At 39.9% G+C, this 14,989-nt stretch overlaps 1 protein-coding gene across 3 annotated transcripts in view; it reads right to left on the reverse strand.

The window, feature by feature from the left end:
- Positions 1 to 1,886: 1,886 nt before the first annotated feature.
- LRRTM4 (leucine rich repeat transmembrane neuronal 4) overlaps positions 1,887 to 14,989 on the reverse strand; it is an 889,364-nt gene continuing 876,261 nt past the window's right edge. The window contains exon 3 of one of the 3 annotated variants that reach the window (XM_089681731.1): positions 1,887 to 2,917. In XM_089681731.1, the coding sequence (XP_089537857.1) occupies positions 2,693 to 2,917 (225 nt within the window). In that variant the 3' untranslated portion in view covers positions 1,887 to 2,692. The remainder of the gene's footprint in view (positions 2,918 to 14,989) is intronic. The other 2 variants (XM_089681732.1, XR_016313378.1) reach the window with 2 other exon arrangements.

Consider the following 14,989-nt stretch of genomic DNA (forward strand, 5'->3'; position numbering starts at 1 on the left):
TAAAGCCATTTATAACTCTGCCCCAAATTACATCACCGATCTTGTCTCTAAATATCACTCTCCGCTCCTCGCAAGACCTCCTATTCCATAGCTCCCTTGTCTCCTCCTCCCGTGCTCATCTCCAGGACTTCTCCAGAGCTTCCCCCATCCTCTGGAACTCTCTACCTCAATTTATCAGACTATCGCCTACTCTGCTCACTTTTAGGTGATCTCTGAAAACCTATCTCTTCAGGGAAGCCTATCCTGCCCTCAGCTAATAATGGAATCTTCTACTCTTCCAACCAGTCCATCAACCACAGTTACTACCTTTTGTACCACTAGCCCCTACCTCCTAGATTGTAAGCTCCAATAACCTCCTATCCTTCTTGTATTGAACTGTATTAATGCTGTATTGTCTCCCGTTATTCTGTAAAGCACTGAGCAAACTGTTGGCGCTATATAAATCCTGTATAATAATAATAATATGCCAACAGAGATTTCAGTTCCTGAAGCCTCTTTTCTGAGCCTCACTACTAGTCATGAAGTTTTTTCGTCATAATGATGGACCATTGGTGAATTGTGGAAGGGACAAGTCCATACGACAGGAACTGAACTTACTAATTGCATATAGAAACTTCTGGGCTCCTGTTGATCACTGCAAAGATATGACTATGGTGCCCTCATTACATGGCAGTCTGCAGTTTATGTTCTTTTTCAATTCCAAATACATCATGCATTACTCATGTCCATACACCACAATGTTTGCCTCTATATTGGTTGTTTTCTGTGCTATGGTGGGTAGAATGTGTGCATAATCTGTTGTCAAAGCTGTACATTATTTCCCATAATCCTCTTTTATAATGAACATGATGCTATGGTGCACTTAGAGAGTTGCACTTAGAGACCAAAGCCTGCTCACCAATTCCACATGCTTATGTCCTGCAAAGCATAATTTGTATGTATATACTGAATGCATCCTGTACAGATTTAGTGTAATTAGCTGCAACCAGCCAAATAATGCAGGCACCTTTCCTTTCTTGTTTCATATAGTGCTTACTAGGAGAACAAAGGTCTGGAGAGCTGGAATATATCAATAGAGATTTCAGTTCCTGAGGTCTCTTTACTGAGCCTCACTACTAGTCATGAAGGATGTCCATCTTACTGAATTGTGGGTGGTGGGAGGTGCAAGGCCATATAGCAGGAACCAAATTTACTAATTGCAAATTAGAACTTAGAGGCTGCTGTGGAGCACTGCAAAGATGTGACTATGGTGCCTTCATTACGTAGCAATCTTCAGTTTATGGGCTTTTTCAACTTCAAATACAATACTTCTGTCCATACATTACCACAATAATTGCCCCTATTTTAATTGTTCTCTGTGCTATGGTGGGTAAAATGTCCCAAATTGGAGCATTTTCTTCCTTTATGTTACATTGTCCATTATTGAAAATGCTGCCTTCTTGTGCTAAACCCCAACCTCCCAACCCAGTAAGGGCTTGTGTTGATGGGCTTTAATAGGAAAATGCAGATGGCTTTTGACACCTTCTGAGATCATTCAGAATTCAATGCAGTTGCATTTAATTTGCAGTTGACTTTGATCTGACCTGCAGTTGACCTGCTTTAGTTCATTGTTGCATTCCACTTTTGAATATTGCAGTTCTGGAGTAAAAAAAGCCTGCCAGTACAAGCCCTAAAAACCAGTTTTGTAGCCAGCAGGAAACTATGGAGATATGAATTGTCTCTGGGGACCAAACTGTTAGTTGACTACCTTGTCAACTGCCATGAAGGCATCATCTAAAACAAAACACCTCCTTGAAATATTGCTGTTCTAAGGTGCATAAAACCGGCACCAATAAAATATAAATTCTACAATATACCCCGCAGACAGTAGAAAACTCTATGCATCATGTTTTTTATACTTTTTATTGATAAAAACTACACAAAAGCTATAACTGATCATAATGTTATTAAAAAAAACAATTGATACTTTCTTTTGTGATTTGAGACTGTGTTTGTCAATAAAATCCAAATCAATCTGGGAACAATATTCCATGTATACTGTATGCCTGCCTGTTTTGTAGATCTTTCTTGACTCTAAGCCTTCAAAGCTACTATGATTGAGGCTGGTCTTTCCCAAACACTGTCCCCTTGTGGCTGGCAGTCTGATAAAAAGCAAACCTCTTTAACAGGAAAACAGGAAAGAAACACAGTTCAAAGAGATCCACTGGGTTATTCAACATGAAACAATAAGCATTCCCTAACCCCGAAATCCCAACAGTCTCCCATGTTTGGTTCATCAGTATTGGAACCATGCAACGTGTAGAAAATAGGAAACCAAATGTACAAGCAGATAAACTCCCGTATGCAGCTGGAGTGGATCCAAAACTAGTAAAGAAATCCCTTAGGTGGATCCAGTTTTATGTTCTATTTTATTTAAATTTAATTTTTTTTCTTTTTATACACCAGTGGGGTTTACATAATCCTTTAAAGCCAAGATAAACCCCTTGCTTTTCTAACATCATTGTTTCAAGTTCCATGGCCCTGAAGACTGAAATGGGTCCCATGCTCAAACTGTTTAGCTTAGTGTATTATTATTTTTTTTCTCGTGTTTATTGTGAGAGCACATAGCATTTACAAGATGCTCCCATCAGCTTTAAACTGTATAGGTCCTCTATGCGCTTCTTCCAAATGTCACAATCCAAGACTCCGGATGTTATTGGTTTGGTATCCTTTCAATGTATATGGCAGGTGCTGCTGAGCGAGCTATTGTCGAGATGTAGCTCTGGTCCCTACTAAGCTCTAGGTTGGTGGTTTCTCTTTGCTCTCGAGATGTCCCATCATAGCCCTTATTTACAAGGAGGGTCTTGTGGGTCTGGCAATATCCGACCATTGGCTGGTCATAGGTGTAGTATGGTAGAGTCTTCATGTGCCGTGGAATCTGTGCAAAGAGAAAAAACAAAATGAATCAGACATATATTCTAGGAAAAACTAATCACTTACATTCATTAAAGGGTTAGACCAACCCAAAATTGATTCCAGCTTATTATAAACACCAGTTTAAAATCTGTTGGCTTCTTCATTTTTAATGACAACACCAGCAGCAGGAAGTCAAAATCAGAGTTCTCAGATCCAACCCATGCCACAGATTTTATAAAGGTAATTAAGGGTATCTTAACTCCTTCTGTTGCATTTCTCAGAATGTAAACTAGATAGAGAACATAGCATTGACAGTGAGAACACCTTGTAATGTAATGCTTTTGACATGTGCTTGGAACAGATATTTCACTGGTGGTGTTCCCAAGGGATCCAGTAAGGCAAGGAATGCTTCAGATAGCCTCTGGACTAATCCCTTAAAGGACTTTGTAAAAGAAAATAATAAATGCATACCTTTTTTTTTTACTATGAGCCTGTAAAGCATTGCACCAGCATTCAGCAGATTGCGGGTGTTTTGCAGAGCTCTTGCGGACATTCTGTGTAAACTGCCTGCTTGTACCTTGTATGGACAAGCAGCTACACACTGACAGGAAGACTCAATGAACTACCTAGAGCACTCAACAGTGCCCTGAGCTGCAAAGGCTGTGGATACTTGTACTTTTCACATCCACAGATCTCTGTGAATGAATGATGCGGCCAGGCGGGCACAACCCCGCTTGCCTGTGTTTTTCTTAAATTGTGACAGCGAATGGGGGAGAAGATCCCACACTTGCTGTCAGCATGGGAGATCGGGGGGGGGGGGGGGCTGCAGGAGCAGCTGCATCTGAAACATGTTACACCCTGAATATGGGTGTGACATGTTACAAAAGGTGAACTTATCCTTTAAAGTGGAACAATCACATTAAAACAGCAACAAAGCATTGTAGGGCAGATACAAACTGTTGAAAATGCTTTCATTGGGTTATTTTGACCACTTAACTGTACCTAGTCATGAAAAATATTTATTTGATAAGGCTGGACCTGGAGTATATTTATTTTATTAGACCATTATGTCACTCCAAGCACTGAGATATGGGTGAAAACATATCTAATGAACAAAGTGCTACATGTCCAAAACTTCTTTTCTTGGTAACAATTGCATTTTCAGAACACCAACCAATTATAACAATGATTTAAAAAAAAATACAGAATTCAGAGTATTCCTTTGCTAAGCTAAAATACATTCTCAAAAAATAGTTTGACGTTTGACAGTCTAACTAAAAAAAAGTTTTCCAATGTCATTTTAAGACTTACTAAGCTGAACACAGCAGTAAGAAAATATAAAAAGATAAACATTTCATTTTATTATAGATGCTAATGGAATATTTCTATTTTCTGACATAAAATGTGGCAACTTGCTGTTTGGCTTCATACAAATTATGAACACATATTAAAAGGCTGAATGTCACACATTGGGTGCACCAGTTATATGTTTTCAAAAGATAAGAATAATCCAGGGTAATTAACTCAAAAATAGGAAATGCATGCTAGAATGCAGCTAATTATCCAGGATTCACCCTCATTTCTTCTCATTAACCAATTACATAGCATATGCAGGTAGAAAGCAGGAATCCTACATAGGCTTGTTACTAAATGCACATACTAACGTCATATGGTTTCATGTTCTACAAGTATCATTCAATTCTATAATCCAGTTTACACGCACACACCTATACAACATGTATTAAACAAGAACATGTCATGCCCCATTATATTTAATAAATGTGCTACATGTCATTTTAAATAATTTATTACAACCTCTTGAATTTGCAAAGATTCAGGGTTGTGATAGATTTCTTATTTTTATTGTACTAAGCCAAATATAACTTGCACGCTATAGAATAGAAATATACAGTGTGTAAGGCACGATGTACATGCTTTCTTAAAGGAAAACTATACTGATAAAAATATGCAGACTGAGAGTGATTCTGTGCTTTCCCAAAGAAGACCAACATCAGGTTCAATTGATTGCAGACTTCCACAGACGCATATACAGTACCCATATTCCTCTCACTACTCTGTTCCTCCACTGGGAGTGAAAAAGCCTTGTGTAACTTACAAGCAGGGCTGTCTTTAACATTGATTGGACCCTGGGCAAAAATTTTCTTGGTCCCTCCCTCCCCCCCATGAAATTTCCTCTCCACCTGCTCTGATACATACAATGAATAGTAGCTAAATTCAAAATGAGTTTACTGCAGCACATCAGGCAGCAATTGCAATTGATTGCTGGAGGTTACAGCATATCATTACCGCCCACTAACTGGTTGCTAGAGGTTACAGCACACATTACAGCTCATTAATATGTTGCTAGAGGTTACAGCACATGACTTCTGCTTGCTAACTGGTTGCTACAGGTTTCTGCACATCAATACTGCTAACTGGTTGGTTGCTAGAGGTTACTGCACATTATTACCACTCACTGATTGGTTGTTAGAGGTTTCTGCACATCATTACTGCTCACCCATTATTTGCTAGAGGTTACTGCACTTCTTTACGACTCACTGATTGGTTGCAAGAGGTCACAGCACTTAATTATGTCTCACTGATTGGTTGCTGAAGGTTAGAGCACATCACCTCACTGCCTACGCACCATGGACTGAGAAGGTTAGGAGACACACCAATAGACAGAAAACTCCTAGAACTCCTGGGATCAATGACAGTGCAGGGCGGGAGAGTGTAATCAGTGGCAGTGCTGGGGGGAAGGTTGATGGTGTCAGTGGCAGTGGTGGGGGGATGGGATCAGTGGCAGTGGTGGGGAGGATGGGATAAGTGACAGTGCTGGGGGGGATGGGACGAGTGACAGTGTTGATGGAGGGATGGGATGAGTGGCAGTGCTTGGGGGATGGGATCAATGATAGTGCTTGGGGTGGGTGGGATCAATGACAGTGCTTGGGGTGGATGGGATCAATGGCAGTGCTGGATGGAGATGGTAGGTGACATTTCTACTCCGACCACCAATGTTAAGGGGGGTTAAAACCAATGACCAATGTAAGGGGGATTTACACTGACCACCAGTGTAAGGGCAATTCCACACTTATCACCAATGTAAAGGGAAATTTACATTGGCCACCAATGTAATGGGGAAATTTGCACTGACCACCAATGTAATTAAGAATTTACACTGACATCCAATGTAATGGGGGATTTTACACCAACAACCAATACATTTCTACACTGGCCACCAAGGTAAGGGGGAATTTACATTGAACACCAGCAGAGGTGTTGGCGGCTGGAACCTGGGCGGGGGGGATAATATACATATGAATGTCACATTGCCATCACTATTTACATATGAATTCAAGACTGCCACCACTATTTACATATGAATGCAACATTTCCACCGCTATTTACATATGAATGCCTGCGTTATTTATATGTGAATTCTGACAGGGTCTGTACACATGAGTCATCTGTACATGGCAATAGGACAGAGCTGGGTAGTGACAGCATTCACAGTGACAGCATAAGTGACAGCATTTCACACTGAGATATCGGACACAGCCTGGGACAAAGACTTCCAGGGACAAGGGAATTTAAACCAGTACAGTTGGAAAGTATGGGGCAGCTACTTTGGGCCCCACAACAATGAATGGGCCCAGGGCAGTTGCCCCTTTTCCCCCTTCTTAAAAACAGCCCTGGCTACAAGTTAACAAATTGAACACGGGTATTTACTTCCCTGTGGTAGCACTGATAGGCCTATATGGATGGATCACATGCTCTTCCATACCCTTAAGTATTGGGTATTTCCATAGTCATTGACTCTGAACAAAGGAGAAGTAGCTTTATACTGCTGGGGATGGGAGAAGAATATGTTAACCAATGGGCAAAGCATGGTTTGCTTTAAGGTGTATCCAAAGACAAAACCTTTTTAGTTATGGATAGAATGGTTAGGGGTTAAAACACATATGAAGTTTGAGTGATCTGCCCTATCCCTAGAATAAAATTACCATTGTCCCTAGAAAAGAAAGGGAAGGACACTTTGGTAACAACTGTCTAGGAGGGTATTTACTTTACTTAGTGATTTTGGACAAAAAGAGAACATGATGTAATTCTCCTCAATTTAACAAAGTTAGCAAGAAATAGGGGTTTTAACCATTCCCTTCCCCAGTGGTCTCCAAACTATATGCTGGGGACCGGATGTGGTCCTTTGCTTGCCCTTATCTGGCCCTTGGGGCATTTTTTCACCAACTGACACCACTGATGGAGCACAATTCCCACTGCTGACACCTTCAATGGGGCACTATTTATCTCATTAATATCAACACATTAAAACCAATGATGGGGCACTGATTCCAGGACATTTTCTGCTCCAACTGGCCAGAGTTCGGACCCCCAAAGCCTGAAGAATAGTAAACTGGCCTAACCCATGCTCTACCCTATTAAAAAAAAAAGATATACTATAAGTCACAGATCCAGAGCAGACATACAGCAAGTGAAGTCACAGCTCATAATCTGAGTGCTTCATCTGGGTCAGGGACCCAGGATGGATGTATGGAAACCAATCGATAAGCATGGCAGCTGCGGAACTATCATTTTAGAAAGAGAGTTTAGCAGTGGCAATATACATACAGGTATACCATCTTGGAATTCCATGACTGGTCTAAAAGCACTCAGCCTATAACCCTGTACATCATGGGTGCATGAAACTTTTCTGTAAACTGAAATGTTTGTTTTATAGCACACTAGGTTTATATACAGTATGTATGCATCATTTGCTTGTGGGACTTCTCTGTAAACTGAAATTTTGTTTTTCAGCACCCTAGATTTATATAACGTATGTATGTCATTAGTAAAGCTGTACACATTTCATCCTTGTCCCTTATTGGTGCTGCTAAGCCTCATTCCACTATTAGAATATTTCCTTTTACAACTTCCTTATCTTTTCCAAACAGATCCCTGTCCATTTTTAAATTAGCAACTGCCTCTCACTCTGAGAGGAGGAAATATTCATATTTTAATAATGGTTTAGTAAGGCCCAAGAAAATAATGCGGAAGAGTTTTGGGTGCTGGTAAACATCATTAATGAAGAGTTTTTACAGGTTTCAAAGAGGAGACTGAGCACAGATATTCTGCAATGGGATCTATTAAAGAATACTTGGAGTTTTCTCCATAAGCGACTTTACTGTAATTTGAAACATCCAGTCAAATGTAAAATTTAAATTGAGTCCCTATGTGTAGTCTTTGAAAAGCTGCTAAATAAACTGCACTATGTGTAAATATCTATAGATTTTAATTGTATGATATTTTGTTTCATACCTGCCATTGTGGCATGGTCCTCTTACATATACTGCTGTAAGGCTAAACAGAATTTAGCTATATCTTTAGAACAAGTTTAAATTACCTGGATTTACCTTTTCCAGGGGTCCATGAAACTCTAGGGTTCCTTTAGAGTTGACTCTTGTTTCCTTGAGCAATGAACAGTTGCTAATTGATTCCCTGCCTGATGGTGATTGCATAATTCCAGAACAAAGCAGAGCTAGTGGTATGGGACCAATGGAGCCCCTCCTCACTCTAAGATTACTAATATCAATCATCTTTTTAGCTGTCTGTAAGAAGGGCATTCTTCCCGCTAACCCCCAATATAATAAAGAATTCATAGCATTTACCACTAATGTAAGAGGACACCTTTCTCACTGATCGTCAATGTAATGGATTACTACACTATCCATCAATGTAAAGGGGCACCACTCCAGCTAACCACTTATGTAAAAGGGCACTATACTGTGTATAGTATATACTATACTTATGTTAGAAGGCACTTCTTCAACTGGACATCACTGTAAGCGAACGCAACATTGACCACCAATATAAAGGGGCACATTTCAATATAAAGGGGCACATTTCTACTGACTTTCAAATCAAGGGAGGAATTCTATACTGGAACAAATGTATCTGAGCTACCATTTCCATATGATTCATGATCAGCCTCAAAGCCACCGCACCCAGCCTGAAAGGTTTCTGTAAACTTCCATTACTTCACAGAGCAAAAGGGAAAAGCTAGTGCCACAGTATGTTGGCTAAAACATGTACTCTTTATTAATAATGGTGAAGAACAGCCATAAAATCCAACGCATTTCGGCCATCAAGCCTTAGTCATGGCTACTTTTACACTGACCACTAATATAGAAATGCACGTTCTTGTTGGCCATTAGGCTGGCCTATTAGTAATGAGTTTAGGTTCAGCCTGAACAATAACAGCTAACTTTCAGGTTCAGACCAAACTCAAGCTCAACCATACTGCCTTTATAATAAAGCCGACTGGTATCCTTACAGCCAAATGAAGACACATACAGAAGGCTAATACTGCTGCTGATAATTGAAAGGTGGTGGTCTAGAGTTGTCAGCCTGCAACAGAAAGTGCTGTTATTGGCAGGATCCCCAATAACTGTATATAGTGAAACATAATGATAAACATACTGAAAAATGATTTTAGGGCTTACATAAATAAGGTGTTCAGTTCATTATGAGCATGGTTATAGGGAGATGTGTAGACCATTTAAACCAGGATATAGATATATATAAAAGAAATCTTGATAACATACTGTATATCTTTAGGTTTTAGAGGAAAATCACAATAGAAGATTTTTACATTAACTCAGTTGCAAAAATAAAAGTCTGACTGACTGATACACTTGCGAAGAAGATAGTAAATTGTTTTCTCTTCTGGAAATTACACTGCTGAACACTGTTCTGATTCAGAGTAATTGCCGCCTGGAGTCCCATCAGAAACCAACACTCCCATCAGATTTAATCTCCTGTGTCCTCCACTATGCTCATTGGTTCCCTTCTAAAAAAGAAGCAAGAAGTACTTACTTACCTCTCCCACTACCTGTGCTGCTTTGATGAAGAGGATATCAGCCCAGCAACTGATACTTCCAGGAGTGTCGATCTCCTGAATTTCCTGATGAGTTCATTGGTTCCTCCCACTGCATTACTACAAGTCACTATAATGCCATGGTGGTCAGCAGAAGTAGGTGCACAGCTGTCAGGAGAAATATTTACTATCTTCATTGCAGGAACATCAGTTATTCAGACTTTCATCTTGTGAAAGGGTTGCTTAAAATGAAAGTGGCATATTGGCGGACAATACTTTTCAAAACACAATTGACTTTTTGCAATTCCATGGAAGAAAACTATCAACTGTCCTATTGCCTTCTTTGTAATCACATGGCCACTTACATAAAACACTGAACAGAAAGGTTGCTGAAATGCCAAAAATCTTCTGTTGATACAGTCATACTTGGGAAATTTAGAAGTAGCTCTTTCACTTAATGTAATGTACAATATTTGTTTTAGTTCTGCGGCCTTCTATTTTCCAATGGTCGAGAGCTGTACAGATAGATTCATCTATTATCCAGAAAGTTTAGACAGGGGTATATTATTAAGTTTTTCTCTAAAATTGTCATATAGTCAGACATGATTAGTAATCACATTCTCCTGTAGCCACGATCCAGAGTACCGCTAATTAATGAACTAAAGATGTTCAGAATACTTGAAGACACCAGAGGAAATGTAAAAAGACACTTCAGTTAAAGAGAAAAATCCTGCTTCCAGACACAATACAAAGTGTAGATTTTTTTTTTCCTTTTTTCCAACAGCCAATCATTGGTTCCATCTGTGTCCCCTGTGCCCTAATAGCCCTAAAGAAGACATACATTTTATTAATATATCCACTTTAATATAGATTTTTTAAAAATCGAGTGCAGTATAGTGTACACCCTGGTATCTGTAAGGTGTCCAAAGACAGAAAAACAGCATCACTGTGTGTGTAGTAAAATGGAGGGAACAAGTAATATATATAAAATGAAGACACAATCACTATGCAATACAAAACTGCACTAGCAAACAATAATTGTAATTGGAAAGTATAACGTATTTATTATGCAGCAAAAGAGCACAAAATACATACAACGTAAATAAGACAAAAACTACAGCTGCTAACAAATGCCCACACCATGCATACAGAATGCAAAATTTTAAATGATTTTATTTGCTTTTGTGCAATTGTGTGGGAAAGAGTTGTTTTGTGTATGTTTTTTATAAAATAAAAATTTTTTGGCTTTTTTAATATACGGTATATCTGCTAGATTTTGGGAATGCAGCTAGGAACAATGAACCTTCTATGCTCATGCGCAGGAGTTAAATCAGAACTAACTATCTAGTGGACAGAGAGGAGCAACATAGGACCTGGAAGATGAGGTAAAAAATAAAGTGGTGCCCAGTGGATAGAGCTGTGAGACAGCTTTGATCAACCAGACGCAAACAGTCAAGAAAGTTACTTTTTTTTGTTTTAGATAGAGTGGTCAGGGGTTGAAGCCATGTTTGCGGAATTATTGCAATCTGTGTCCCTGCTAGGGTGTTTAATCTCTTCTTTTTATTATTCTGGTGACTGCCACCGGGATTGAAAGGAAGGATAAAATCCCAGTTGTCACCAGAACAGGAACAAAGGAAAACTCTTCCAAAGAAAACATTTGATTTGCTGATGACAACTGTGTAAGAGTTGAAAAACAGAAAAACTGAGGAAAATTACCAACTGAGGAACTTGTGCTGGTGACAACTAAAAGAGTATTCCTTTCAGTTTGGACAGTTTTTTCTTTAGGAGAGAATTCTTTTAGTGTCTACATGAAATGAAATAAAAATTTCAAAATGGGATACAGAAAAAAAACTGACAGAAATGTAACTTTCAACTGGCTTTAGATATATGGTACTTTAAAGTGGAACTTCCACTGCCCAAACTACCCCTCTCCCTTGAGCTTTCCTCTGTCATCATTCAACCTTGAAGGCTGGTGATATCTTGTGGAAATAAAGGAAATGCTGTGTGGGACAGCACCAGATTAAAGGTGAGTACTGCAGCAAAATGTTAGGTGAAGGCACTTCCCCAGATTAAAGGTGAGTACTGCAGAAAAATGTCAGATGAAGGCACTTCCCCAATTCATGTGATACTCCACCCAGGAGATGATCTTAGTGCTCAGTTTCTCAGCGTTAAACCCTTCTTTGGTAAGCTAACAGAAAGTAGATATTTCCAATAGCGCCCAATGGCCCTAGAAATTAGGTAGCTCCCAATGCTCAGCCCTGACAAAGTCACATTCCAAGCTAGCCATGCAATCATGCAGTCCAGACCGGTTTAGGTGCAATCTCCGCTTGTTGGATAGGTGCAGCATGGTGTGTTGGTGAGGAAGCACACAGAGTCCCGATTTGCAAATGATGTATTGTAAAAGTAACTCAACAGTATAACCAGACCCAGCGGGAAGGCTCACCTGAATGGAACACTCACAGGACTGCAATGTAAGAAGACTCAGTGATGCTGACAGTGTCTGCCATGAGAAGCAAAGTGCAGCCTAGCCAGTCAAACCCAAAGGGGAAGCTTCCTGAGAATGTAGATGTAGTCCCTGCTCTTTCCCTACTCCTCTGGAACCTTTCCTTATCGCTAGCACTGTCCCTGCCAGACATGGAACCTGCCCCTACTCTAGCCACTCTCATAAAGCACCCGGGGTCTTCAATCGACCAATCAAAACCCGGGGTAAGAGTCTTAAATAGACTCTGCTTGACTCAAGATGGCTGCTCGGGTCACAGGGGACCATAGCATACAACCAGATCACTGTCTTGTGTGACCAAGGAAGTCATAGAAAAACCCTGTTTCCCTCCACTTCCTCTCCCTCTGCATTGCCACTGCAGGCCAGTGTCACCTGCAGTGGAGAATACAGACTGCATAGGACTACACACTAGTCTATGCTACTGACACGCTCTTGTAGGCAATAAAACCAATAGTCGTTTGTCTCTCAATGAGCGACAAAGAAAAATAATTTACCTTTAAAGGATAGGCATTCTTTTGTATAAAAATTCAAGACTGCAATATGCACCCTATGTGCTGCCAAACTGATATGTCAGGCTGTACTTTTTCATAGAAGAATGTTTCTACCCACACAGCCTGTATGGGGCCTGAGAAGTTCTGACATCTCTGGCACTCCTGAGGAACCAGGTGGCTGTGTGCTCCTAAGTGAAGGTGGGGAAGGGGTGGTGACTATGTCAGCCTGGCTCCTAGTGAATAATGGCCAGTATGCCACCCTCACTTTTTCAAGAGTGTGCGGATGTAAAACACGTTCCTAATCCCTTACAGGCCAAACAGCTGGAAGATACTTTCTTTTCTAAAAAGGTACAGCTTGCCATTTAAAGTTTGACAGCTCAAACGCATAAAAGATAAATGCATTTTTATTGAAAAGGTGTATGGACTCAAAGGGGTTATTTAATATTCTGCAAAGGCCAGTGATATGCAATGTATTAACTATCAATCAGTAGTCAGATGTTATCAGGTTGTCAGCCCTACATGGGTCAAAGCATCTGAATATGTTGCTGTGGGTAACAATGCAATATTGCTATTAACAATGTTAGTGTGCAGTATCCATATTGCTGGAAAACATTATACGTATTTCAGGTACTGCATAGGTTACTGACAGCAGATGAAACTGTTCATACAGCACAGGCCAGAATGACAAAACTAGAACTCAGTTCACACCATCAGAGACAAAGTTAATGGGGCGAATGCTTAATTTGAGACACAAAAGGTGTTTCATTCATTAATGTAATCAAGCGTGTTTACCAGGCATACTGTGATTCTGCAGCCTCACAGCACCATGCAGCAATGGCTCACTCTCCCTGTTGCCTGTGGTTGTGATTAAGTAGCACAAACAAGACAATTCTTTTATAATATCTACCTTTCATACCAGCTGTGAAATATGCTCCAGTACCCTGCCCTTCTTTGCCCTGTGACAATCCATGCTCCCTATTAAAGGATATTTGTTATTACAGAAAAATGATTTATTTTATTTTAGTGCAACACAAACATCGATCAGCCATATCATGACCACTGGCCAGTAAAGTGAATAACACTGATTATCTTGTTACAATGTCACCTGAAAGTTAGTGGGATATATTAGGCAGCAAGTGAACATGGTGTCCCTGAAGTTGATGCGTTGAAAGCAGGAAAATGGGCATCGTCATTTATTGCATATGGGGATGCTGCCATGAGACCATAGCCAAAAGTACCTACAATGGGAACATGAGCATCAGACCTGGACCATGGAGTAATAGAAGAAGGTGGCTTGGTCTGATGAATCAAATTTTTTTTGGATTATGTTGATTCTGGGCACGTAATACCTAACTGAACATTGTTGCTGACCAAGTACACCTACAACTGTATTCCCTGAAGGCAATGGCCCCTGTTCACTAGAGTAATGTGTGCCCTGCCACATTGCAAAAAGGATTCAAGAATGGTTTAAGGAACATAACAATGAGTTTGAGGCATTGACTTGGTCTCCAAACTCTCCAGATCTCAATTCAATTGAGCATCTGTGGGATATGCTGAAAAAACAGGTCAGATCCATGGAAACCCCACCTCACAACTTGCAGGACCTAAAGGATCTGCTACTGAGGGCTTGTGACAGATACCACATCATACCTTCAGAGGTCTTGTGGAGTCCATGCCTAGATGGGTCAGAGCTGTTTTGGTAGCAAAAGGCAGACCTATCCATATTGGATAGTGATATGTTATGGAGGATCAATGTATACAAACTGGCATTTATACCTTCTACCACTAGAACAAACGTTCCTTATGTATGTATAGCAGGGCAGGTATCAGCAACCGCTACAACATCTCTATGTCATAAAAAAAATTTGTCACATATGACCTTAAAGTCTTTACCTTTGCTACTGGCAACGATTTTGAGAGCTCAAAATTGAGACTTAATGCCAGCTAATTAATTCATACAGAACTATACGAGTACTGAACCATGACAGCATTTATAGATTCAATTGAAAATAATTGGCCATTTCACTATGTGCTACCAAGGAATTTCCAGGCATTAGTCTAAAATTTTCTGATGCCTCTAGTTCCTATTAAAGCTTGGAAGGCTACAATCCCTTTAGAATAGGTTTGTAGCATAAACGTTGGTTGTTATCACTGTTTGAGTTTCATAAAACAAATTTCTACAGCAACTAACCAGATTTCAGCTTTTATTTTTCTTGGACAAGCTATGAAATG

Source organism: Staurois parvus, unplaced genomic scaffold (genome assembly GCF_062004578.1).
Source record: "Staurois parvus isolate SC_StPar_1 unplaced genomic scaffold, SC_StPar_1.0 ptg000276l, whole genome shotgun sequence".
In the NCBI taxonomy this organism is placed as follows: domain Eukaryota; kingdom Metazoa; phylum Chordata; class Amphibia; order Anura; family Ranidae; genus Staurois; species Staurois parvus.